The sequence below is a fragment of the Takifugu rubripes genome, chromosome 4 (genome assembly GCF_901000725.2).
Source record: "Takifugu rubripes chromosome 4, fTakRub1.2, whole genome shotgun sequence".
Classification (NCBI taxonomy): domain Eukaryota; kingdom Metazoa; phylum Chordata; class Actinopteri; order Tetraodontiformes; family Tetraodontidae; genus Takifugu; species Takifugu rubripes.
Genome location: NC_042288.1, coordinates 11,092,925 through 11,117,146, shown reverse-complemented (window position 1 = coordinate 11,117,146; position 24,222 = coordinate 11,092,925). Strand labels below are relative to the sequence as shown.

Below are 24,222 nucleotides of genomic sequence, written 5' to 3'. Positions count from 1 at the left end.
GATTTACTCTTTAAGATCTTTACAGCCTCAAATGTGTCATTTTTGGAGTTGTAACACCTTACCACTTGACCGAAGGTGCCCTGTCCCAAGTCTTCTAGTATTCAGAGTTGATTATCGGGAAAAATTAACTCTTAACATACCTCATGCCAGACCCCCGCTATGTCAGAGATGACATCATAAATTTGTTGTCTTGTACCACCAAGTGATCAGACTGCAAATATGACATTTATCACACCCCGCCCGATCATTGTGTGATGTCAGACTACATTTGTGTAGTATGATCCATAACCCTTACCTGGACCTGAGGTAGACAGTTGGCTTTTACACCTTTCTATCAAAAGAGAACCCGCATGGGCACTGTGAGAACATACAAAATGCCGCAGTGGTTTCAAACCGTGAATTACCTTTTTGTAAGTCAACAGTGCCAGCGGCAATTGTGCCAACGATACAATTGCCGTTGGCAAGGTCAATACATTTTTTGATTCAACTTACAAAAAACTGATATCAAATAAAGCTACAAAGTAAGCTGTTTTATTATTATTATTAGCTAATGTTAGTTATTAGTAATTACCATTTTGAAGTGTTAGAAAAATAAACTCAAACATAAATATAGAGTCACTTACCCATGAAATTAAATATGTAACTAACAAACAGATAAATACAGAAGCTGACCCTGACAAAAACCAAAAAAATCCCTTTAAAACTTATATAGGTTCTTTTTCTGATTTCTTTTTAATTCACTCTGGCCCTTCCATATTTTTAAGTTTTAGAACTAATTTAAAAGTAATTTAAATTCACTGAATTTAATATTCTGAACATCACAAATGGGCAATAAGGGAACAAAAATGTTATAACATTTTAGATAAAAGCTACCGCCTTCAAAGAAAGAATTTATTCATCATCTGCAACTGAATGATGATTCATCTCTGACATTAATTTGCATGTTCTTTAATTCCTAATGCATTCATTAGGTGGCACAGAATTCACTACCCCAAATAGGTAATACACAGAGAGAAATAATTATTGGGATTATGAAAACTCTATTCCTGCATAGCTGTGTTTTTTCTCCAATTACACTTTAATTAATATTCAGAAAATGCTTTGACTAACAAAACAGGTGGTGCAACTCTCCACTGCTGAACAGAACCAGGGAGCTGCAGCCTGTCACATCCAACTGTATTTTTTGTTTAGTTTGACTTTTAAAAAGTGAGCTTTTTAAATAGGTGTATTCCTTTTGTAATTCATTTATGGAGAGTTTTAATGTAGTAGTTAAATTGACGCAGTTCTTCCTGTGGTGTCTGGAAGTGTCTCAGGACAAAGCAGGGCAAGGATATCAGTGTCATTTAGCACCCCACTGAGAGAAAGGCACTGAACATGACATATGTTGTTGCCAGCCAAATTACCTGTTCCCCACATGTCTGCTGCAGCTCTGCAGGGGGCCCGCGAACAGCTCTTACACTGCAACATAATGATTTTGAAGTGGAGAAGAAAGGTTATATTACAGACTGTTTTGCCGATGAGAGAGGGTGGCCAAGTGTGAGAAATGGCAGGCAATGAGCTCAGGTAAATGTTCTCAGTGTCGAGTAGCTTGGCCCAAAATGGATCGGGCTGCTGTTTCCATCTGGAATCTCTGTCACACATGACAGCGCATGAAGCTCATCGACCCAATTCAGGCATTTTAAAAAGTTATTGTCTAATCTCAGTCTACCTATGAAGCTGCTTATCTCTCAGAAGCAGAGACAGGTAGTAGCTTATGGAGAGAGAGAAAGAGAGAGAGAGATCCAGACGAAATCCACACCAGTGTACACACATGCACACATTAGTATCTTTGTTGTTAGACAGCTCCATACCCTAATGCTAAAATCCCAACTAAATATATATATATATATATATATATATATATATATATATATACAGTATATACAGTATATATAGATAGATAGATAGATAGATAGATAGATAGATAGATAGATAGATAGATAGATAGATAGATAGATAGATAGATAGATAGATATACACACAGGACAGCTAAAATACCTGGAGATCCCACAGGCAAATGGTAACCATGAGGAGGCAGCGAGGAGGTCAGCCACAGCTAAAAACTTACAGAGGTTAAGGCAGCTCCTCAGCTGAATGGTAAGCATAAGATCCAGGCCATAAACACCTATGCCCTGCCAGTCATCAGATACCCTGCTGGCATGATACCCTGGCCACTAGAAGAGATACGAGCCACTGACGTCAAGACAAGGAAACTCCTCACCATGCATGGAGGGTTTCACCCTAAGTCCAGTGTCCCGAGGCTGCACACGAAGCGAAAGGAAGGGGGCCGAGGACTAGTAAGTGTCCAAACTAATGTCCAGGAGGAAACAACAAGCCTCCGAGAGTACATCAAGAAGATGGCCACCACTGACCAGCTGCTGAGTGAATGCCTCAGGCAACAAAAGCCCACCAAGGAGGAGGAACCTGAGGGGCTATCATGGAAGGATATGCCCCTGCATGGTATGTACCACCGACAAATTAAGGAAGTGGCTGATATTGAGAAAACCTACCAGTGGCTGGAAAAGTCCGGACTGAAAGACAGCACAGAGGCACTACTCATGGCTACACAAGAACACCAGAGCAATAGTCGCCTGGGTCTACCATACCAGACAAGACCCCAGGTGCAGACTGTGTGGAGATGCCCCTGAGACAGTTCAGCATATCACAGCAGGGTGCAAGATGTTGGCACTGCACTGGACTGGAGGTCCCAGGGTCCAGGTGGTCCAAGATGGTGGTGGCCAATCCGCCTGACATAGTGGTGGTAGATAAACACCAGAAGACAGTGGTGATGATAGATGCAGCAATCCAAAGTGATAGCAACATCAGTAAGAAGGAACACAAGAAGCTGGAGAAATACCAAGGGCTGAAAGAGGAGATAGAGAGAATGTGGGGTATGAAGGCAACAGTGGTCCCAGTAGTGATTGGGACACTATGGGCAGTAACACCCAAGCTGAATATATGGCTCCAACAGATACCAGGAACCACATCAGAGATCTCTGTCCAGAAGAGTGCAGTCCTAGGAACAGCTAAGATCCTGAACAGAACCCTCAGTCTCCTAGGCCTCTGGTAGAGGACCTGAGTCTGAAGGAAGGAGGCACCGCCCAGGAGGGGCAAGAGATTTTTTTTGTCACAGCTGCGGGCGAACTCGCCCTTGTGTCCTCACTCACTCCGCGCACCTGAGGCGGATCATTAATTACGAGCCCTTTTAGTTCCCTGCGCTACGCTGCCTCCCTGCTAGATTGTCCTCTGTGTTTCCACATGACTCTCCAGTGTTTTCCTGCCTGCCTGTTTGCCTGGTTCTGACCTTGCCTGTTCCTGACGACTCTGTTCTGCCTGTTCCCCGGTATATCCTGTCTGCCTTCTGTTCCTGTTAATAAAGCTGTGTTCAACTGAACTCTGGTGTCGCTCTTGGGTTCTCGTATGCTGCCTAACATTTTTTTACATACAGTATATTGAAGTGTTATTACAAAAGGGAGTGCTGCTGTACATAATAGTCTGGCCGTGATGTCACACAATACTCCATATATATGGCTCATATTTGTTGCTGCACTTGTGTTTAGGAGAGCAACCCTGCTGTGCAAAGGACCAGAGCTGGACTATTGTAAATTATTAAATGTGTATTCACACTCGCTCAAAAGCAGCGTTCACAGCTTACTCGGGAAACAAAACAAGGGTACTATATCAAAATGGTTTAGACTTCTTGCCTACTGAGACTTTGGTTTCCAATGGAACAGTGAACAGATGTGTACATTATAAATTTGTTGGGAACGATATATGGTGCTGAACATCCCTTTTAACCTGGAGATCGCCCTGTGAACTGCAGAGCAACCGCTGATCAAGGGTCATTATTCAAGGAGCCGAGAGGTTAAATGCTGGTAACATTGGAAAACTGACTTCAGCACAGGGTTCTACAAAGAACAGACATATTTTTTGACAAGTCCTCAGAGAACATTATTATGTGAGATGTAATCAGACTGAAGGAGCTTGGCTAACTTCACACAAATCATCTGATGGTCCTCACGAAACAACACTTCTTCATGAGTGGAACATTTTGCCCTACCTCTTTAGATGTGCAAATATTTTTTCTTTTATTATTTTACTGTATGTTTTTACCGTAAAGGCGAGGTTTGCTTAAACAACCCGAATCCCCCTCAGAACAATAACACTCACATTTCATTATATACGGAAGAGTGGATGGAGAAATAATGGAAATTTAGATTTAGACGCAAATCATAAATTGGGGATAAAATGACTTGACTATGTCATTTAAAGGAAGAATATTCTCTAAATGGCGTGTTTATGTATTTAAAATGCAGGAACCTTCCAGGTTAAATAAATCCTGCTGTTTCTTCACGTTCCTCCAGACAGCAAGTATCACAGACTGTCAGCTGTGCAGCAAAAACCTCATAAGTGAAATGAGCATCACACTGAGAATAACTAATTATTCCCTCCTGCTCTGTGTCCACGCACACGTGCACGCCGCTCTTCCTCTCTCGTGTATAGCAGCAGACCCCTTTAATGAGGTGCCATTGTGACAGGGTCACTTATTGCAGGAGTCTCTCTAACAGCCTGCTCTTGTCATCCAAAGACCCAGAGCTCAGTGAGGCCCTCCTGGGCTTCCACTGCATAGGACTGGACAAACTGGATGGATTTTTGTAAGACATATAAGGAAAGGGTGTTTTTCTAAATTAGCATTAATTCCGTGAATCTTTTTGCATATATAATTTTTATTATTTTTAAACTGATGTAATGGTCAGATGTGTTTTTATACCGTTATGTTTTCATCAATTTAACAAACGGCAGCTTTATTGCGCAATAGTCAACCAGATAAGATCTCACATTCAATATGACTACTGACAGTTTAATATTTAGCATACATAATAAATGTAACTATCTGCTCCGTGCCACCATAAACAAATGTCAGTGGGCCCCACCGAAATGATTGTTCAGTTTAAAGATTAATAGAAATCTATCAGTAACTTCAATTGAGGCGCAAGTAAATAGGGAAAAAATGAAAATAAATCGAGCGTGGCCATTTTAGTTTTATAATTTTACCAGCTGCTCATTTATTTCCACGTGATGCATTACATATTTGACTGAGACAAACATACCCTTCTGATTATCGACGCATATAAAATTATGCTATTAATGTAGCGCAAGATTAAATAAATAAGGCTGTAGTCGGTGATATTCATCCGCTTGGAATAGTGCCGCGGAATATTGTAAAACTGTTACATTTGTGAGGTAGAACTTTAAGAAGGTCACCGCATGCGTACTTGGGTGGATGTATTTGCTTTTTCTTTACCCCCCCCCCACAAAAAAAAATAAAAAATAAATAAATAAATAACTGCAGGGAGTAAGATTTCGCTGAGAGGAGATTCTCCGAGGTGCTGGTAAGTGTCTCGGAGCTCATCCGGGGAGGAAACGAATGGGGTCACACCCGCCGGAGCCCATTGGTACAACGTCACGTTCACCGAGTACCCGAGCTAGGTAAATGAATTATGATGAGAGGAGAAGAGCAGGAGGAGGAGGAAGAGAGATAGAAAGCTGAGGATGCAGCTTTGGCTCCACACAACGTCCCCCAACTCGAACCACCCAGCCTGAGCGGCTCCACCCCGACGAAATCCAACTTCCACTGGTCTCACCAGCTGACGGCGAGGAGATGCTTTGATTCGACCCCCTCGCCACATCCGCGCATCCTCCTCTTCCTCCTCACCCTCTTCTCTAGCGAGGAGCATCCCGTACACTGATCTTTCCACCCCCCACCCCCGCCCGACGAACAGGCAAACGGGCGGACTGACAGCAGCCGGACACGATGCGCGGGTCTCCCCGACACAGGACAGCGGCGGGATGGATGGTGCTGCTGAATGCGCTGCTGCTCTCGACGCAGCCCGCACACGGTGCCATCACGGACCATCTCCTGGTTCAGCTGCGCGGGGACGCACAGGACGAGGCGCACCAACTTGCAACTCAGCACGGGTTTCAGAGTGCAAGAAAGGTGAGGAGATGCGTGTTTATCTGTTTCCCTCATGCGCAACTTTGATCAATCTAAATCGGAATCATATGGAAGATTATTTCAGTCAAAAAAATGACCCGTGTTTAATGTTTTCTAAAACCCAACGGTGCGGATCACTACGCCAAAGGCTCCGTTTTGGTTTGATTTACTAGGTATGAATACGTCATCTCCAGTAAATCGCAGGTCCTGGCCAGTAGGTTTCCCCACTGGCCTGTGGCCTCCTGTGGAGATTTATTTAAACCTCCAGCCAGCTTGGAGAAATAGGACAAGGCAGGTTTTCTGTGGGAGAAAATCACACAGGATGTTAGTCTGTTCTGTACAGGTCTGTTAATAAACGCTGAATTTCACTTCTGAGCTCATGCTTGACATGGATAAGATCATCTCTGGACACAAAAGATGAAGCTTTCTCCACGTTGCCGAACACGAGCAAGTCCTGACACGACAACGATGGCATTCCGATCAGCTCAGCTGATGTCTCACCAAACGCAGCCCTGCGCCACCACATGTCAAAAGGTCAAAAGATGCAAATCATCAGTTTAAGCTGGACCTGGGAAACAGTTCCACCGTCGGCGAGAGTGTGTCCACGTGAATAACCGTGTGGGTGAAATCAGCCCTAGCCTTAGTCCCCCCAGCAGAAGCAGGTCTGTTTACTGACGGATGCCTCCCCCCTTTCCTGCACTGAAAGAAAGCAAACAAAGAAAGTAACGGATTTTTTTTTTGGGGGGGGGGGGGTTAGCTGTGATGCCAGGGCAATCTCTATTCCTTAGACAGTACATCACCCCTCCCACCCCTCTATGCCCTGCCTTCCAGCCTCGCAGGTTATGTAATCGGCAGCTATATTTGTCTTTAATGGGATATGCATCATTAAACTATGTCTATGTCATTTGAATTAGCCTCTATTGTTGATTAATTGATGAGACTGAAACACAGAATCAGAGCGAGGATGGTTTCTCAGACCGGCCAGTATTCAAGTAAACCATCGTGAGGTGTAGATACATCTGGTGTAGGCATATATGTATAGATATTAATGCAGTATGCGCCCTATGGGAAACAAATGCAGGATCCAGGCAGTGAAAGACAGAATGAATTCTTCAGAAATAAGAATATTTGTGTCCACAGCCGCGCCGTAAAAGCGTACGTTTTGAGGATTGACCCTGGTGCTTCTGAAGCATTCGGAGGGCTTTTATCTGCAGCTGGGGGAAGCTCTGGATGCTGCATCTCATTTGGCCGCCTTGGTGATTTATTACGGTTGATTTCAGCGCTCCCCTCCTTAAATAGATCCTCGGTGAAAAGCCGGTGGAATCGGCATGATTGTTCTCACCTGGACAAATGACCCACCGGCCTCCTTCACCATCCAGGCAGCATTTTACGCATTTGCCTCTGTGATTTCTTGCCTCTCATCCTCACCTCTACCTCGGCTCCCTCTGTTTTTCTACCCAGCTTCCCTTCGGAGAGGGGCTCTTTCACTTTTATCCTCAAGATGCTTCAAAGAGGAGGAATAAGCGCAGCACGCACAGAAGACAGCAGCTCCAAAAAGACAACAGGGTAAGTGTCCACAGGAGAACAGAGCATGTTTCTCTGTGCCATGAACCTCATTTATTCAGCCTGGAAAGATCAGCGACAGGGTCTCATGCCTATCATACATGTTGTGCATGGATCAAGACAGAGCTTTTAATGAGCTCTTTCAATTCATTACTCAGTCATTACCAACTGTAAACATCATATATCTATGTTATATTGATTTTTCCCTCTAATATATAGTTTTGAATCAAGCTGCCCTTGAGAAAAAAACGCTTAATTTTAGAGCTGATAAGTGGCGGAATGGTGGAGATGTGACAGCCTGCTGCTGCTGCTGTGGAAGCCATTCTTTATATTCTTGGTTAAAAGGGTCCTGGATTTATCCAGAAGGGTTTTTTTTTGGATGCATATGGTGCCTGTGTTAAAGCAGGAAGGTAATTTGAGTGTGATGCATGCAGTCATCATATGGAGTAAACACTGATTATTTATTCCTATGAGCACCTTCCAGTTTGCCTGATTGCGCGGAAGCAAAATGCAGCGAGAATCACACGATTTGCTTTTTTATTTTTATGATTCATTGACATTATGTTATGACCCAGACAGCAATCCACGCAGCTTTTAATATGCCTCACAGAGATCAGACAGAAAATGTCATGACCGTATTGTTTGCAATATTTTCCACAAGCAGAGGAAAAATTTAACAAAGAGCTGTCAGATGAGATTCACGATGCCGAGAGATGGAAAAATTACTCTGTATTTATGAATGCTGTGCAAAACAAAGGCATGTATGCTTCTCACTGAGATTCAACACGAATCTGAGATAAATGTCTGTTCTAGTGGCGTCGTCTGATTGTTAAATGTCAGCCAAACACACAAAAAGGAAAAGCAGAAAAGTCCCCTTTTGAAAAAAGAGACAGACTAGTTATTGGGCGCTAAACCAGGTAAATCAGACTGCTTTGCTTGTGAGCTGAGCACGTTTTGGGTTTTAATACTGTCCAGTGCTGGAGGCTGACAAAGTGGTGATCCTGCTGGAGACAATCAACTAACCTATCTGATTGCAGTTGTGAGGAGTGCTAATGAAAATAAATGCTAGCCTCTCTGCCAGGCTAATGCGGCTAATGGATGCGAGACAGCGAGGACATGAGCTGGTCTGTGTTCCAGGTGCTGGGTTTTAATCAGATGCTTGACATGCTCATATGCAGCACCACACTTATTGATTTGTGTGCTTCTCTGGAATAGATTGCTCAGCTCGTCTGATTTAATAGAGGCTGTTTATCATTTGGAAGCCTCTTCCCTCCATCTTTCTGGATGATGCAGGGAACGAGCCTCACTTTTCCACCTGTAACAGCGCAAAAGGTGTCTGCAAGGAGTAACAATCACAGAGCCTTTCGGTAACGGATGAGCTGGGGGCGAATTTCTTAGAATCCCCAAGAGTCCTGTTCTTTATCGACTTATCGGAACAGGATGACCCACTTCTAACTCCCCCATAGTTCTTCATACTTCTCTTCATCCCTTTCCTCTTCTGTCCTTTGCTTTTGAATAAAATATCTATTTCAACATTTTCAGCAAAACCTGGTCTGTTGTAGGTGAGGTTGGGCGGGGGACCAGCGTCAGGGTACACCTGCTGTGGTAGCAATGCTTGTGTGAATTCACCCCAAATCATACATGAAAATAAATTTGGTATGATGTTCTCACTATAGCTACTGCCACTTTTAATCTAATCTAATCAAATCCAAGCCATTTGATAAAACCTACAGCTCTATGCTTTAAGATGAAGACCCCACTAGGACAATGTATCTTTTTAAATAGCTGTCAGCTTTTTCCGCATGCAACTGTTAGCAATCAACAAAGGTCATGTGCGTAGCTCAATGCTAAATGGACTGAATTTACAGTGAAAGGGACCTGCATCGAGCCTACAGCATGTGTCACCAGAGCACATTCTCTAGTTGCAGCTGCTATGTGGAACCAGGAGCTATTCTTCTGTTGTGTTAGATAGCTGGAACAAAGACCTGCCTGGTACGATTTATCTGCTTTGTTGGCTGGAAGACATGTTGTGATCTAAAGCTACGAGGTTGCTAATTGATCTACAGATCACAGATTTGTAAACCTGGGGTGCTACCTCAACACGGCGCGTTCATTTCAAATTTCCGTCCACTTAACCACGGTTCTTTTTTGGGGGGGCAATGTCAAAATCTCCTCCTACAATCAATTTAATGAAGTGGGTGTGAAATAGGAAAAGGTGATTAGCAGACTCTTGAAATCTTTAAGAATGACTGAGTATCCCTGGTCCGTGACATGTGCTCGCCTGTGCAAGCCAGCAGGGAAATGAGGATGGTGTTTGAAGTGAACAGAAGCATTGTTAGACAGCAGAGAGGGATGTGATGGCGTGTGGTTACTGGTTAATGTTGTAAGTGGGCAGACTGACATGTTTTCTCTGCCGCGGTGGCGACTCTCCTGCCAAGAGACGCTGAGCTGAAAGTGAGGCTAAACTCAGGGATAATGCTAATGCATCCTCATGGGAATCCAATGGCGTTGTAAATGCTCCCAATTAAAACAAAAATCCAGAGCGAAAAATCAGATTTGAAAGCAAAAGACTCACACGTGAATCCACTTATTTCATTTCTCGGGCGGTTTTGTGTCTGAACGACTTACTGATACACTCATTTAGAGTGTGTGTGTGCAGTCTGATTGCGTAGAGTGTGCCGTAAAAGAGAGACCTGGATGAATTGACTTTGCCTGTTTTGCTACCGTGAGTGCTGCTCTGCTGGCTTATCTGTGATGGTAAACATGTCAGACAATGCCTGTTTCTCCACCCTAGATCTGCAACGGCAGAAGGACGCAGTCGCACAAACCCCTTGAAAATGCTGCCTTTTAGTATCAATAAAGCCACCATATTTATAACAACAGATGCAGTCGTTTGAAGATATACATTTAGGTGTGGTCTGGAGAACAGAATCAGAAGGGAGACAGAAAACAGCCGACAAGATCCCTGAGACCTCAGTGACAAGTGGGATTTTTGTTATTTTTTTCAATAAATGCCATGCTCGCACGCTTGTATTAACAGACTGTAGTAAATTGAATTATCTTGCCTCTCTCCTCAAGTGTAAAAGGCAGCCGTCTGATTTGTCCTCGTGAGCGCTGACAGAAGAGAAAGCGCCATGTTTCTGGCTCGCATTTCAAAATGGAGCAGGAATTGAATAAGAGAAAAATTAGACAACACTCCATTATTAAAGACGCATAATTATTTTGGATGGCAGCCGCCACCTTAAAGGAGGCCCCGGTGTGACTGCGCGGCGTGCATCCCCGTCATTGACGTGCTCCTTCCTGTGTGACTTAAATGACACTCTCAGGAAACGTCTCACTCTAAACTGTCTTCAGTGAGTCAAATATGGAGGAAAAAAAGACTTTTGTGTGACGGTGAGAGCCTTGGCACCAGCTGCAGCTCCTCTGACTAGGAGATAAAGAGTGTCTGATATGAAGGTCCTTCCCCTCCCCGTGTTTGCCGATTTCCCGTGCGCGGTGCAGCGACGCCTGTTCGACGTGACCTCTTTGTTAACTGCTGGTTGTGACCCTGACCTGACGCTGCCTCCGCAGGTGAAGGATGTCTTCGAGCAAGAGGGGTTCAGCCGTCAGAAGCGAGGCTACAGAAATATCGACGACATTGAAGTCAACATGAGCGATCCTCTGTTCACCAAACAGTGGTATTTGGTGAGTAATCAGCCCGGCGTCTGCCTGCTCGCTGCCTGACCTTTAAGACCGTCCCATATTCTTCCACCTTAATTACACAGAAGCCAGGCATATTCTCTGTGACTCCCTGAATCAGTGCTATTATTTATTCTCTAATTAGCCCAACCAATACTGCCCGTGCCAGCTCATCAGCGCATTCACGCCTCCGCGCTTGTTTACTCCTGGCGACGGGGACATCGATAGAGCGGCGTGCCTTCCCCCATTCATCAGGAAGATCAGAGGAACGTGGCATATCTCTGACCTTTACTTCGCATTTTGACCTCCTTCCCACCCACCAGCTGTATTCTCTCCCCTTCCCATACACGCACGTGCATGCACACACGCTCTTTGTAGTGTCTACTATGTAGCTAAAGAGTAGCTAGGTCATGGCAGGGACCCAACACAGGACCCCCACACCCTCAGGAAAAGCTGTGATTCATCACAATCTGACGTTAAAGCAGATTTCGGAGTTAAAAACACACAAACACTTCTTGTTTGTTGATGGAATTTCCCACCTGGGTGCCATGAGTCATGCATATCACTGTCATCCGTGATCAGATAAACACAGGCCAAGCGGACGGCACCCCCGGGCTGGATCTTAATGTGGCTGAAGCATGGCAACTGGGCTACACGGGAAAAGGCGTGACCATCGCAATCATGGACGATGGTGAGTATTAATTGCTTGTTTATGGCCCTTTTGATGCCCTTTGATGGCAAAGAATTTGTTGCATTTATTTAGTGAAACACAAAATTCTGATCAATATTTGATCAAATTCACCTTTCAGGCATTGACTACCTGCACCCAGACCTGGCATCGAACTATGTGAGTACACAGTTGCATTTCCTTCTTGCCGTACCGGTAAAGCTGGAGTGCACGTCGCTGGGCGGATTTACCGTAACGGCCATTATATTTGCCGCCCTTGGCAATGACAGGTGCTTTTCAAGCAGCTTCGCGTCTCCCTGCGCCCTCCCCTGAGGCTGCGGGGGCAGGCAGTCGGCCAGCCGAGCTGTTTAATGTTAATGCACACTGCGCTGTTCGGGCACAACGGCAGGCCGATCTGTCAGGAGCAGAGATAATGGCGGGGTAGTTGGCAAGGCATAATGTGACGCCGTAGCTCCAGAATACTGATAAAACTGTAAAGGACACGATGCATTGCTAGATTGAACAAGGATGGAAATAACGTTGTGTTACTTCACGATGACGTTCCATCAGTCCGACAACATGATGTCATCATCTTACACCCATACAAGTGCTATCTGCAGGGAAATCACAGGCGCTTAAAAAGAGTGAGTCAAACCCTTAGAAATGTTACTTGTATTCTCTATTATATCTCTCTATTATATATCTACTATATTTTATCTCTGTTATATATTTTTTTCACAATGACTCCCTTAATCTTACGCTAAGCTGCAGCTTTACAACACACTGCTCACATGCAGTTCTCAGAAATCAGCCGCGGTTCAAAAATAACACTCGGTCGCAGCTGGGGCATTATGCCACCGGATTGATGGATTGTGTGGTGTGTGTTTGTGGGAGTGTGTTCTGAAAGGAAAGATGCTACATATGTAGTCTGGTTTTGCCTCTGTTGTCATGGTGTTTCGCAGATCCACAAAGACCTCCTAATACAGAACAATAAGCTAAACAACAAGGCGAAACTTGGTGTGTTGATCACATTAGCAACGGTGTGCATCCCTAGGTGCTGCGTGAAGCTGCATTGTTCTGGCAAATATGCAGGGGTGGTGGTTGTTTCTACCTTTGTTGTGATGATCACACTTAACAGCTCCCAAGATAAACACTGATATGAGAAATTAGCCTGGGGGGACAAAATCTCTAACTTGGTAGGCCAATTTCATGGTGAATTTATCTGAAAACACTTCAGCTCATATTCAGGTTAATAAAAACACCTCCAAATTCTATTACACCACAGAAATGAGAAATTGCGATCCGCTGTTCTGTTCACTGAAAACCACCATTGTGGGACTTTGATAAGGGACCACAGCAGCTAGGAATCATTTACTTTCTTCTCCGTGTTTATCTCCTTGTTTGCATCATCCATGCATCAGTACGTATTGGGTTTCGCTGCCCTACAGCTGGAGGACTTCTGAGGGCCAAGAGCCTCAATCACAGAGGTTTTCTTCCCATCTTAGTCTCAAAGACAAGTTGTTTTGTGCAGCCATGATGCAGGTTGAGGATGTTTGTGAGGAGGATTCTCCTAAAATAGATTCTGGGAACGCTACGTTGCCACCTGCTCTTTTTCTTCCAGTGTTTCTCTTTGCAAAAGTACGGTAGCTCCTCTCGGTGTTCTCTCTTGAAAGGTGGACTTTGTATGACTTCACCAGCATTTTGGAACATATCACATGATACTTTGCAACCTTTTGTCAGCTTATCTGAATTGTATACTCAAGGTTCTCCCTGCCAAATATTTAAATTTGTTGTTGATGATGAGGTAAATGGTTGTAGGACAGACACCAGACCAGTCAGGGCTGATTCTTACTCTTTTTTGATTGAATCGTTTTAAGGTGGAAAGTCCGCTGTTGTTGATGGTGTTGTTTTTTTAAAGGCTAAGAATAAAAGCTGACCAAATATCTAATGAACCTAAAGTAAGATACTGATCAAGTAGAGTTTAAATTGGTCTAAATCATTCAGTACACTCTTCAAAGGTCCTAGTTAAATAATGAGGTGGCTGAAACAGGACATGATCCAGTATCCTGTTCCTCACTGGACACCAGAGGAAGATAAGAGCCAGATTAAGACACACACTCACACAAACGCACCACCACCTCCACACAGGAGAGCCGTGCGCTCATGTATAAAGAATGAACCATCAACAGTTCATATAAAATTCTGTGTGCATGTGTTAGAGCTGAAAGCAGATGGAAGCTGAGGTGAGACATTCAGGATCAATAAAATGTTGCAATCTTGTTGCCAGTTACATGTTTCACATAAAGTTTAATATATTTTAAATCCAGTCCTTTATCCTGCACCACATCGTCTGGAATGCATGCACTAAACCCCAAATGTGTCCTCAGAGCGGCTAATAAAATTTAATAGAAAATAAAAATAGAGATCCACTTCAGCAGTTCCACTTTCCTCTAATGACCTGCTCCAGACTGCAATAATCATGTTCCTCCACTGGGCCAATAAACCTTTGCTGTTTTTGCTTGCTCTTCATTGGTGTCTGGCCGCAGCTTTAAAACACCCTCGTGGCTGTGCAGCGGAAGATACACGTGGGCCAAGTGTGTGTGTGTGTGTGTGTGTGTGGTGGTGGGGTGTAAAGGTCACAGCAGGCTGAAATCCCTGACCTTTGGCACACAAAAGAAAGAAAGACTAACCTTCATCAAGGCTGCTACGCCTGTAACACAATAGCTAACATAGATAGCGGTTAGCACTTCACTGCGAAATCTCCCTCTCCCCACTTTGGTCTCTCTTTTTTCTCTCCTTCTGTCCTGATTGATTGGTGAGCGCCTCCATTTGGTCCTTGCAGAATGCCGATGCCAGCTACGACTTCAGCAGCAATGACCCGTTCCCATTTCCACGCTACACAGATGACTGGTTCAACAGGTAAAGACCATCCATCCGTATCTGTTTGTGTGGACACACGTGTGCATGTGCACTCTCCGCGCTCCGGGAGCCCGGGCCCATCATCTTTTCTTTTCTGTTTTTTTTTTTTAACTTCAGACATAATGGTAGGGTATAAACAGAGCTGCACCACAACATAATAGAAGGTACAATGGCCATAATTACCTTCTCTAACGGAGGAGATAAAGTAAAAAGGAGCACCAGTGAGAGCGGAGTCTCCTTTTATGGTGGCAGTGTTCACAGCGGTGACCTTCTGTCTGATAGCGCCTTATCTGGCCTCCATCTTCAATTCACACAGGGTGATCCACTGCCTCAGCTACACATGGCAAAGCGAAAAACAAAGCCTAAAATATATTCTCTGTCTTCCTGACCTCCTCCTCCTTTGCACACCTCAGTCAAGCGTGTGTTTGTATGTGTGCGTGTGTGTGTGTGTTTGCGTGGGAGAGAGAGAGAGGAGGCAGTATTTGGGTTTGGCAGTTTAGCGGTTGCTGACTGTCGGGCTCAACTCGCTGGCTAATCATCTGGATGTTATAAATAGCTGCCTGGCTGTAGCAAAGGATGCTGGGAGAGAGGGGTTGCAGTATCTCTGTGGGGAGCGGAGGGATGGAGAGATAGAAAGACACCGCATGGCGCTTACGGAGCGCTGATATGTGCAAACACATCGAGCCGGTCTAAGATGATTGACGGACAAATGGATAATTCATGTGGTCTGTTTCACACAGACAAAATCTCTTCTTCAGATAAACTCATTATCATAGAAAAACAAATCTGTTTCCCATTTGAAAATATGATTTCATATTTAGCGCCTTTGTTGCTGTTTATGTAAATTCATGCAAAATCATGCAAATGTTCTCCGGAAAATGATTCTCTGCTTTTCACCGTCACCAGTCACGGCACACGGTGTGCTGGAGAGGTGTCTGCAGCAGCCAACAACAACATCTGCGGTGTGGGAGTCGCGTACAGCTCCAAGGTGGCAGGTGTGTGTCACATTACAGCTCCAACCCAGACAGAGATAAGCATATCAATGAGCCGACGGCGGTGTCAGGGAAATTGTGGCTTGGATGGCGGTAGGGTGACGGTATCAGGTGTGGGATGAGGGCTGATGTAGAAGCTGCATGTCTGAGTCAGAAAATGGGCAAATATGGGCAGAATCTGGATCAGTCTTTTACCGTTTGAAAACAAGCCCGACGCGTGTTCACGCGTCACTCTTTTAGGCATCAGGATGCTGGATCAACCCTTCATGACTGACGTCATTGAGGCGTCGTCCATCAGCCACATGCCGCAGCTCATCGACATCTACAGCGCCAGCTGGGGCCCCACCGATGATGGCAAGACGGTGGATGGGCCCCGAGAGCTCACGCTGCAGGCCATGGCTGACGGTGTCAACAAGGTAAGATGGCAATAAAGCTATCACAGCTATAATAAAGGCCGAGTTACTGTGAGTTTCTTTTCAATAAAGTAACGATTTTGTGTCCACTGGGGCGCCAAATGTGGAGGTCCGCTGTCTTTGTAAATCTAATTAAAACAAGGTGTCACATGGTGTCCGGTTCCTTTTTAGTGCTCCATGTGCATGCTGGGGTCATAAGAACATTTCAGTTTTGATGTTCTTGGCTCATCAACAACCACCTGAAGTGTATCGCTGGCGTTCCCATAAGTTGAAATCTCGGTTGATTTGTTGTGCACTCCATCAGTTTCCTGCTACTAGTTATGCTGTTCTAACCTACAAGTTCTAGTTGCTGCCTCAGATTTCCATTTACAACAGAACAGCCAAGAATCAGGCTGGTGAAGGTTCCTCGTCTCCGGCTGAGAAGGAAGAAGCTGTAATCTGCGAACAACCAATCAAGCTGCCACTCTGCAATCTGTTAGATTCTAATGATCACTTACAACGGCTACCAGCAAACCAACATCATGGGCACTGTGCAAAAAGCACATTATGTTAAATTAACAGTTGAGTCAGGCGGAGCGGCTTCTTGTTGGCGTCTAAAACACGACTGTGGTTTGGCAAATTGGCAGCGATAATTGAAATACACGGCGATGTGCAGTAAATTAAAGCACTTTGTTGTCTCCTACAGGAGACTGTAGCCGGCGGCTTACATTTACATCATGTTTGTAAATCGGGAGGATTTTTGCTGTTTGTGGCGACATCCAATCGATATTTAGACAGCTATTAAACAGACCAATGATTGGGTACAGTCTCTCTTGGGGACAAGACTCACTGGTAGGAACAAACTCAATCTCAACTGACTTTAACAGCAACTTCTCTTTAAAAAAAAGGCTTTTATGCATGCTAAACTTCAAAACGTAGAATTTGCACCATCAATAATGTTCAGAGTTCAGCAAACCTTCCAATTTGAATCATGTGATGCAGAACTGCTGCGGAAGTGTGGTGCTGTAAATGAATGACCGCTTATTTTAAATGAATCTACTCCTTCGTTATTTCCTTTGGGTTACCTTATGAAAGCCGGGCTGACAGACTGTCGGTGTGAATTGTTTCGCATCAAGAGAAGCTGCACAGCCCGAGGCTCTGAAGTTATATATATTTGGTGTTTTTCATATGGTGTCAAAGGCAAATTGACTGTTTGTGAGTCGTTCTGATTTCTCGTCGAGCAACTACCAGGGAGCATGGGGTCTGGTTTGTTTAGCATTTATTTGCCATCGCTAACAACACACACGTGCCTCCTTTCAGTAAAGCAGAAGAAGAACTCGTACTCCCGGCTCTCTTTTCACTAGTAATATGGTCTTTTAACTCTGTGATGATGGCATCTTTCTTGTTAAGGGGCGTGGAGGCAAAGGCAGCATCTATGTGTGGGCCTCGGGAGACGGCGGCAGCTACGACGACTGCAACTGCGACGGCTATGCTTCAAGCATGTGGACCATCTCCATCAACTCGGCCATCAACGACGGCCGCACGGCCCTGTACGACGAGAGCTGCTCCTCCACCCTGGCCTCCACCTTCAGCAACGGCCGCAAGAGGAACCCAGAGGCCGGAGTGGTGAGTGCTCCACCGGGCCAAAGTTCCGCGTGACTGAAAACTTTCGTCGAAATTAGTTTCAGTGGATTCGTGAGCTTTCAGCATTCAAAGAACATATCTTTTTTTTTAAAGCTCATTTATAGCTTGGAGGAAAAAAAGATGCTTCCTTTCAATGCAGCAGAGAGTGAATCTGGGACCTTTCAGGAAATTTGATGAGATCGTGAACCTTCAGACCTGGGAAGCTTTTATGCCGTGGATGCTGACGGGGTTTGATAAAAATGGACCCCATCTGTGGCAGGAGTCTTTCTATTTTATCATTTTGCTGGATGTCGGTCTGTGGCATTTTGCCACATTTGCTTGGAGCAACGGTATAATTCAACTTTAAAGCAGCATCTGTGTTTTTAGAACATGAAAAGCAAAATTAGGGTGATTGCAAGACTTCATTGGCTGCTATTAGCAAATATGCATTCCTGTATCATATCCAGCTATCATTCCTTCCACTTCTTAATAAAAAATAATAAAGCTGCTAAATCTGCCCTGCATGCAAATCAGATGCAGTTGGATAAAATTCTTGTCTGCAAACAGAGTTCCCCCATGTACAAACTGGGTGACAGTGTTTGTGTTTGTGATTATGCAAATCACCTTTGGCTGTTGACAGAGCCACAGATCCTCCCCAGGGTAGCCCAGTCAGTCTGTTGTCATTTCTAATTAGGCACTAAATTAAATAATTTATTGCTTATTAGGTGAAAACCAACATGTTTGCTCTTTTTCTGTGCTGAGCTTCAGTCTTTTATTATATACATATATACTCTATTTTTTCGTCAGACGTCTCTCGAATGTCGTAAATGATGAACATTTGCCCAAAGCAGCAGGACCGATCTCAGTAAATAAAGTGATTGAGTGAGGAAGTGGAGGTAATGAGATGGGGAAAGTGAGGGGGTGAAGGTGAAGAAACAGGAGGTACCACCTGATTACCCGGGAGATTCAACAGTAAGGAGAGGCTAACAGGGTTGGAGATTTACCCTCCAACAGCCCAACAATAGGAAAAGGATGAAAGAAAAAGGGGCTGTGTGCAGCACAATCGCTCATGAAGTTCTGTCTGGTTCCTGGGTTGTTTCAGGCAACCACAGACCTGTACGGGAACTGCACGCTACGTCACTCTGGAACCTCGGCGGCGGCTCCTGAGGCGGCCGGTGTCTTTGCTCTGGCCCTAGAAGCTAAGTATGTGCACCGTGTCCGTGCAGCTCTAACGAGCCTCATTATTTATATCAGTGTAAACACAGTCGGATGAGAATACCAGGAACACATCAGCTGCCCTCTAAACAATGGGTGCTTTCAGCTGTGTTTTGTATTCAGAGCTGCAGTCTCAGACATTTACAGCATATCAATCTCACTGACTCCCCCCGTCAGTCTGCATTCTCATGACGTTTATCAATCCCTCTCACATTACCACAGCCATAAAAAACAAGGTCTCTGGAATCTATGTCAGTTTCTTCAGGAGTTACCACTTCCTGGATGCACTTATTGCGGCTAATGCAGGCTAACTAGGATTTCATAGCTTCAATGGGCGTCTATAGTGGATTGTTCTGATGTCCTTGTGGATGATAAGCAAAATGGAAACATTTGCATGGATGCAGACCCGCCCACATGAAATCGCATTAGTACGTCAAATCTGCAGTAGAATCTGAGGAATCGCTGCTCCTCCAGCCCCGGAGAGCCATTGCTGCTCCCTCCCCCGACTTCATTTTTCACATGCGAGCCTGTCAGGATTCTCCTGCCATTAACTGACACCGCCGAGTGGAGCTGAGCAAAGAAAGGCTGTTTGCTGTGCACACACGGTAATGATGCCGCTGTTAGGATGAACGCCTACTTGTCCCCTTTGCCACCAAATACCTCACGAGGCTGTTGGGGATGAGTGCGCGGCCTTTTTACTGCCCAAACACTCTCAAGCGGCGTCAAAGGGGGAGTCAGTGAGTCATTGGTAGCAAAGCTGTTGCCACCAGCTGGATAACGGAGGGAGATGCAAAGTCAACCACCTCAAAAGCACTCAGTGATAAATTATTTGTCTTGATTTCCCGCTCCAGCCCCAACCTGACATGGAGGGATATGCAGCACTTGTCTGTGCTGACCTCCAAGAGGAACCAACTCCACGACGAGGTTCACCAGTGGAGGAGGAACGGCGTGGGTCTGGAGTTTAACCACCTGTTTGGCTACGGCGTGCTGGACGCTGGGGGGATGGTGAAAATGGCCAAGGACTGGAAAACGGTGCCTGAGCGTTTCCACTGCGTCGCCGGATCCATCCAGGAATCCCAGTGAGTCTGTTTCAAATGTGACATTTCATTAGGTCAGAACACATGCTGCCATCTCGACAGGTTCCTACCAAGATTTTAGAAAACCAAAAATACAGAGTAGGAAAGTCTTTCTCATCTAATTATTGGGCAATCCCACCACTGCCTAATTTAATTCCACATTTACAATGGGAGTGTCCTATTCATAACCCTGTAATTGCTGTGTCTGATGATCCGTCAGAGGAATAATGACATCGACTGATAACCTGACAGGTGGAAATTAGTTCATGTTTTCGGACCTGCCCACAGGAATGACTGATGGCTGATGTTGTGTAACATCATTATAGTATGAGATTGCATACTAACATAGCTTGCTAACATTGCAAGCTATGTTAGCCTATGCTAACATAGCTTGTTCTGAATGTTGCTCTGTAATTTGCAATTTTGTCTCAGCTTTGTCAAAACGAACAAATTGATCAGAGCTATCTCAATCAAATTGCACAGACCAAAGTCCCCCTCGTCTTTATCCCCCAGTCTCAGAGGGAGACCTGGGACAATGGTGGCTGCTGGGGTTTGTAGGCTCAATGATGACAGAGTATTCCCATTATAAATCCACATTGCTATCATGCTGAGGCTGCAGATGAATTTGTAATGACTCCCTCTCTTTCCAGCCCTCCCATCAGTTTTATTCTATAAATACTCAGTTTTGCATCGCCTTGAATCAATGTGTGGACAAAATGTGAGAAAGCCATGCTGCTTGCAGCATTTATTTAATTTTCTTGTGCTAATACAATAGCAGTCTGTGCTACTGAAGCTCCTTTCTAGTGTTGAAAATGATCAAATTACCGACTGGACCTTGGAGACAACAAATGGCAGAATTAGCTCCATAGATCTCAAATGCAGCTGTCTTGTCAAGAGCTCCATCCTGGCAGCGAGGAGGAGATTTCAAGAGTCTTTCCTCTAACCTGACCCTGCCACTGTGCCAGCATGTGGGTAAAGATAAAAGCACACTGAATAAGATGCCCCCCACCCCCCCAAAATCAACCAGTTCCTTATTTCATTTTCTAATCACCGCTCCGAAGCCCATGTAGTCACGACTGCGTGCTGCGTGGGCGCTCGACTTGAGCGCGCCGGCGTCTAAAAGGAGGCACCTCTTCTCACAGACATGTTGCTTTTATTGCGTCCCTGAGGATGACGCGTTCAAACGGTGGTGGCTAGAGTGCCCCGACATGTATAAAAACTAAAATATCTGCTCTTAAAGGAGTTTATAGGTCTTTCCTCATTCAAAACCCCCACATTGCTGCCATGTTCCTCATCAGCTCAGTGTCGCCGTGGCAGCGCCACAGGGCTTGTTCTGCCTCTATTGCAATACAGATATAATTACAACAGGGCCCCCCTCTTATCATAATGTGTCGCCAGAGAGAAGCAATAAACACCATTAGAAGTGTTCACAAACACACTGCTCGGCACAGATCTGCTCTGGCCAGCTGGAGCTCACTTAGCCAGAGGAGAACTTTTATTTTACTTTAGTTTAATTAATCATAAACATTATCTGTCTGGATAATTAGTCTGGGGTCAAGAGTTCGTCCCATTTTTGGAGAGAAATGCGCAGTATAGTGTTGCATTTGGGAATGTTCTTAATCACCCCTTTGAGCTCAGTGGGACGATCGATTCCTCATTTCTCTAACAGGATGTGAGTCCACATGACTTCTTCGCACGCTGCGTCTCATCCCAGTTGCCATGGATGATTCTCGACCACCGCGATTCAGCCTTGGCATTTAATAACATTATTACGCCTCCACATATTGTTCAGCCACCCCTGCCCTGCTGTCCCTCTTTTCTTTCCTTCATCCTAAGAGATGAACAGCAGGTTGTCTCCTTGACCGCACAGCCAAGTCAATACAGAGAGCAGCTTTTACACAAGGTTCTGTACAAAACCATTCTCAGAAGAGAGAGAGAGTGCGAGGAAAATCAGCTTGAACTGTTTCCAGCACATAGTACATTCTATTAATTGCTGTTATTGTTCTTTTTATAATCATATGATTATTGTTATTATTTCTTGTTTAACTCTGCCTTGCAATGCCGCCCACGAAAGCTAGGTGGCACTAAATCACACATTCACAGAATCACTGATATAGGTGGATGGATTAATTTAAACTTGCAATATAATATTGTCTATATTTGGGTGTCTTGCAGCATTAATTATAAGATATGACCCGGCATCATCAATGTATTGTTTTGCTGTCTTTGTGAGAAGACAGTCACCACTGTTATTGTGACAGGCTGAAATTGAGGCCTGTCTTTGTCAGGTTTGGGTGGTTCTATAGGAAAAATAGGTCGAGCACTGTAATTAGTGGGGAAAAAAGGAAGACAGGACTGACTGTGCTGCAAATGGACTGAAAAATCACTCTTTTTTTTAATGCATTCTCACAGAGATGAATGCTGAAAGTCATTTCTTCTGTTATTGCAGTGGTTTTGCCCCAGTATTTCCCTTCATTTTGTTCAATTTTGAGTCTGAAGTTGCCTTTTCTGCCACCCACATTTCTCTCTGTTTTCTCTCCTACCAGTAAAATCCAATCTGGCAGAAAGCTAGTGCTGGCCATCAACACCGAGGCCTGCCAGGGCAAGGACAACTTTGTCCGCTACCTGGAGCACGTTCAGGCAGTGGTCACGGTCAACGCCAGTCGCCGTGGCGACCTCAACATCAACATGACCTCCCCCATGGGAACAAAGTCCATTCTGCTAAGTCGAAGGCCCCGTGACGACGACGCCAAGGTGGGCTTCGACAAGTGGCCCTTCATGACCACCCACACCTGGGGGGAAGACCCCCGTGGGACCTGGCTTCTGGAGGTGGGCTTTCAGGGTAAGGAGCCACAGCACGGTGTCCTAAAGGAGTGGACCCTCATGCTGCACGGAACACAAAGTGCCCCTTATATAGACCAGATAGTGCGTGATTATAAGTCCAAACTGGCCATGTCTAAAAAGGAAGAGCTGGAGGAGGAGCTGGACGAGGCCGTGGAGAGAAGTCTGAACAGCTTGCTGAGTAAAACCAACTGAAACCCATCTGCATGTTTGCCCGATCGTTCACCTTCCCATATTTCTTCAGCCTTGGTCTGTCCTGTAACTCCCATTGCTCCTTCCTTTCTCCGCACTCTTTTGCTTCCCTCTTTTCAACACCTGGTTTTGTGCATCTTAATCGCCCTCGCCTCACCTTCAATGAATGTCTCTTGTAACCCAAAGTTGATTAAGAATATGTAACCTTTCACCATCTGTTGTAGAAGAAAAACAAGCCGTATCAGCAGATTTTTATTAAACATCCCATAGAACTGTACTTAGAGCCAGACTGCTCCATCCTGTTCCACATCTCTTCTGCCAACCGTTGTACAGTTTGTGTGTGTAAATTATTTTTCTGTGCCATTCTACTTAAAGTTTAATATCTTGCAAATGATACAGTGCTACTTCTTTCTGTTTATATTTTTTTATGTGACATGCGCTGTTTATATTTAGAAGAATGGGAGTGAGTGATTCATTTGGCAGCCTGTGGTTCACAGCCCCTATTTCATTATCTTGGATGTATACTATAATAAATATATTCAGCTGTTTATTAAATCTCTGGCGTGATTTCCAAAAAATTACAATATAAAATATTTTCACAGTAGACGCTCGTTATTCTAGTATTAATGATATGGACATTAGACTGAAGTCTTCTCCCACCCGGTGGGATGTATAGGCAATACACTCAGAGCGGGGGGCACGATTTAAAGCAGGGCTGCACAAATCCAGCCCTGGTGGGCCGAGATCCAGCCAGGTTTTCTGTCCAACCAGGCAAAAAAAAAAAAAACCCTGACATAAAGGAAAGGGGATTTTTACTCTGGCATTCAGGCTACAAGCACACACTTATTATGGTGGCAGCCAGGTGCTGTTACTTTGTAACTAGATGCATTAATAAATAGTTAACTGTAAGTCTGTTTTAACTTTTTTTCAAATAATGATAAAAAATGATTTCAAAAGTAGTATTACAACCAAAAATGTGTCTCTTTAGAAAGGTTGAGGAGATTGGAATTGGTCTGTTGTTGATCTCAGC

The 24,222-nt window shown here is 44.6% G+C and overlaps 1 protein-coding gene across 1 annotated transcript; it reads left to right on the top strand.

Moving 5' to 3' along the window:
• Positions 1-5,420: 5,420 nt before the first annotated feature.
• pcsk2 (proprotein convertase subtilisin/kexin type 2) lies at positions 5,421-23,747 on the top strand. The gene is made up of 12 exons (XM_003963994.3): positions 5,421-6,037; positions 7,496-7,600; positions 11,168-11,281; positions 11,858-11,966; positions 12,085-12,122; positions 14,785-14,861; positions 15,768-15,856; positions 16,094-16,269; positions 17,656-17,871; positions 18,971-19,071; positions 19,935-20,162; positions 22,706-23,747. The coding sequence occupies exons 1-12, from the start codon at positions 5,855-5,857 to the stop codon at positions 23,193-23,195; spliced, it is 1,926 nt and encodes a 641-aa protein (XP_003964043.1). The 5' UTR covers positions 5,421-5,854; the 3' UTR covers positions 23,196-23,747.
• The last annotated feature ends 475 nt before the right edge of the window (positions 23,748-24,222 follow it).

What these genes read in the sequence shown, in the direction of transcription:
- pcsk2 (XM_003963994.3), top strand. Translation starts at nt 5,855, where the DNA reads ATGCGCGGGTCTCCCCGACACAGGACAGCGGCGGGATGGATGGTGCTG. An exon ending in TCACCAAACAGTGGTATTTG is followed by an intron (nt 11,282 to 11,857) that starts GTGAGTAATCAG and finishes ATCCGTGATCAG; the next exon opens with ATAAACACAGGCCAAGCGGA. An exon ending in CATCGCAATCATGGACGATG is followed by an intron (nt 11,967 to 12,084) that starts GTGAGTATTAAT and finishes TTCACCTTTCAG; the next exon opens with GCATTGACTACCTGCACCCA.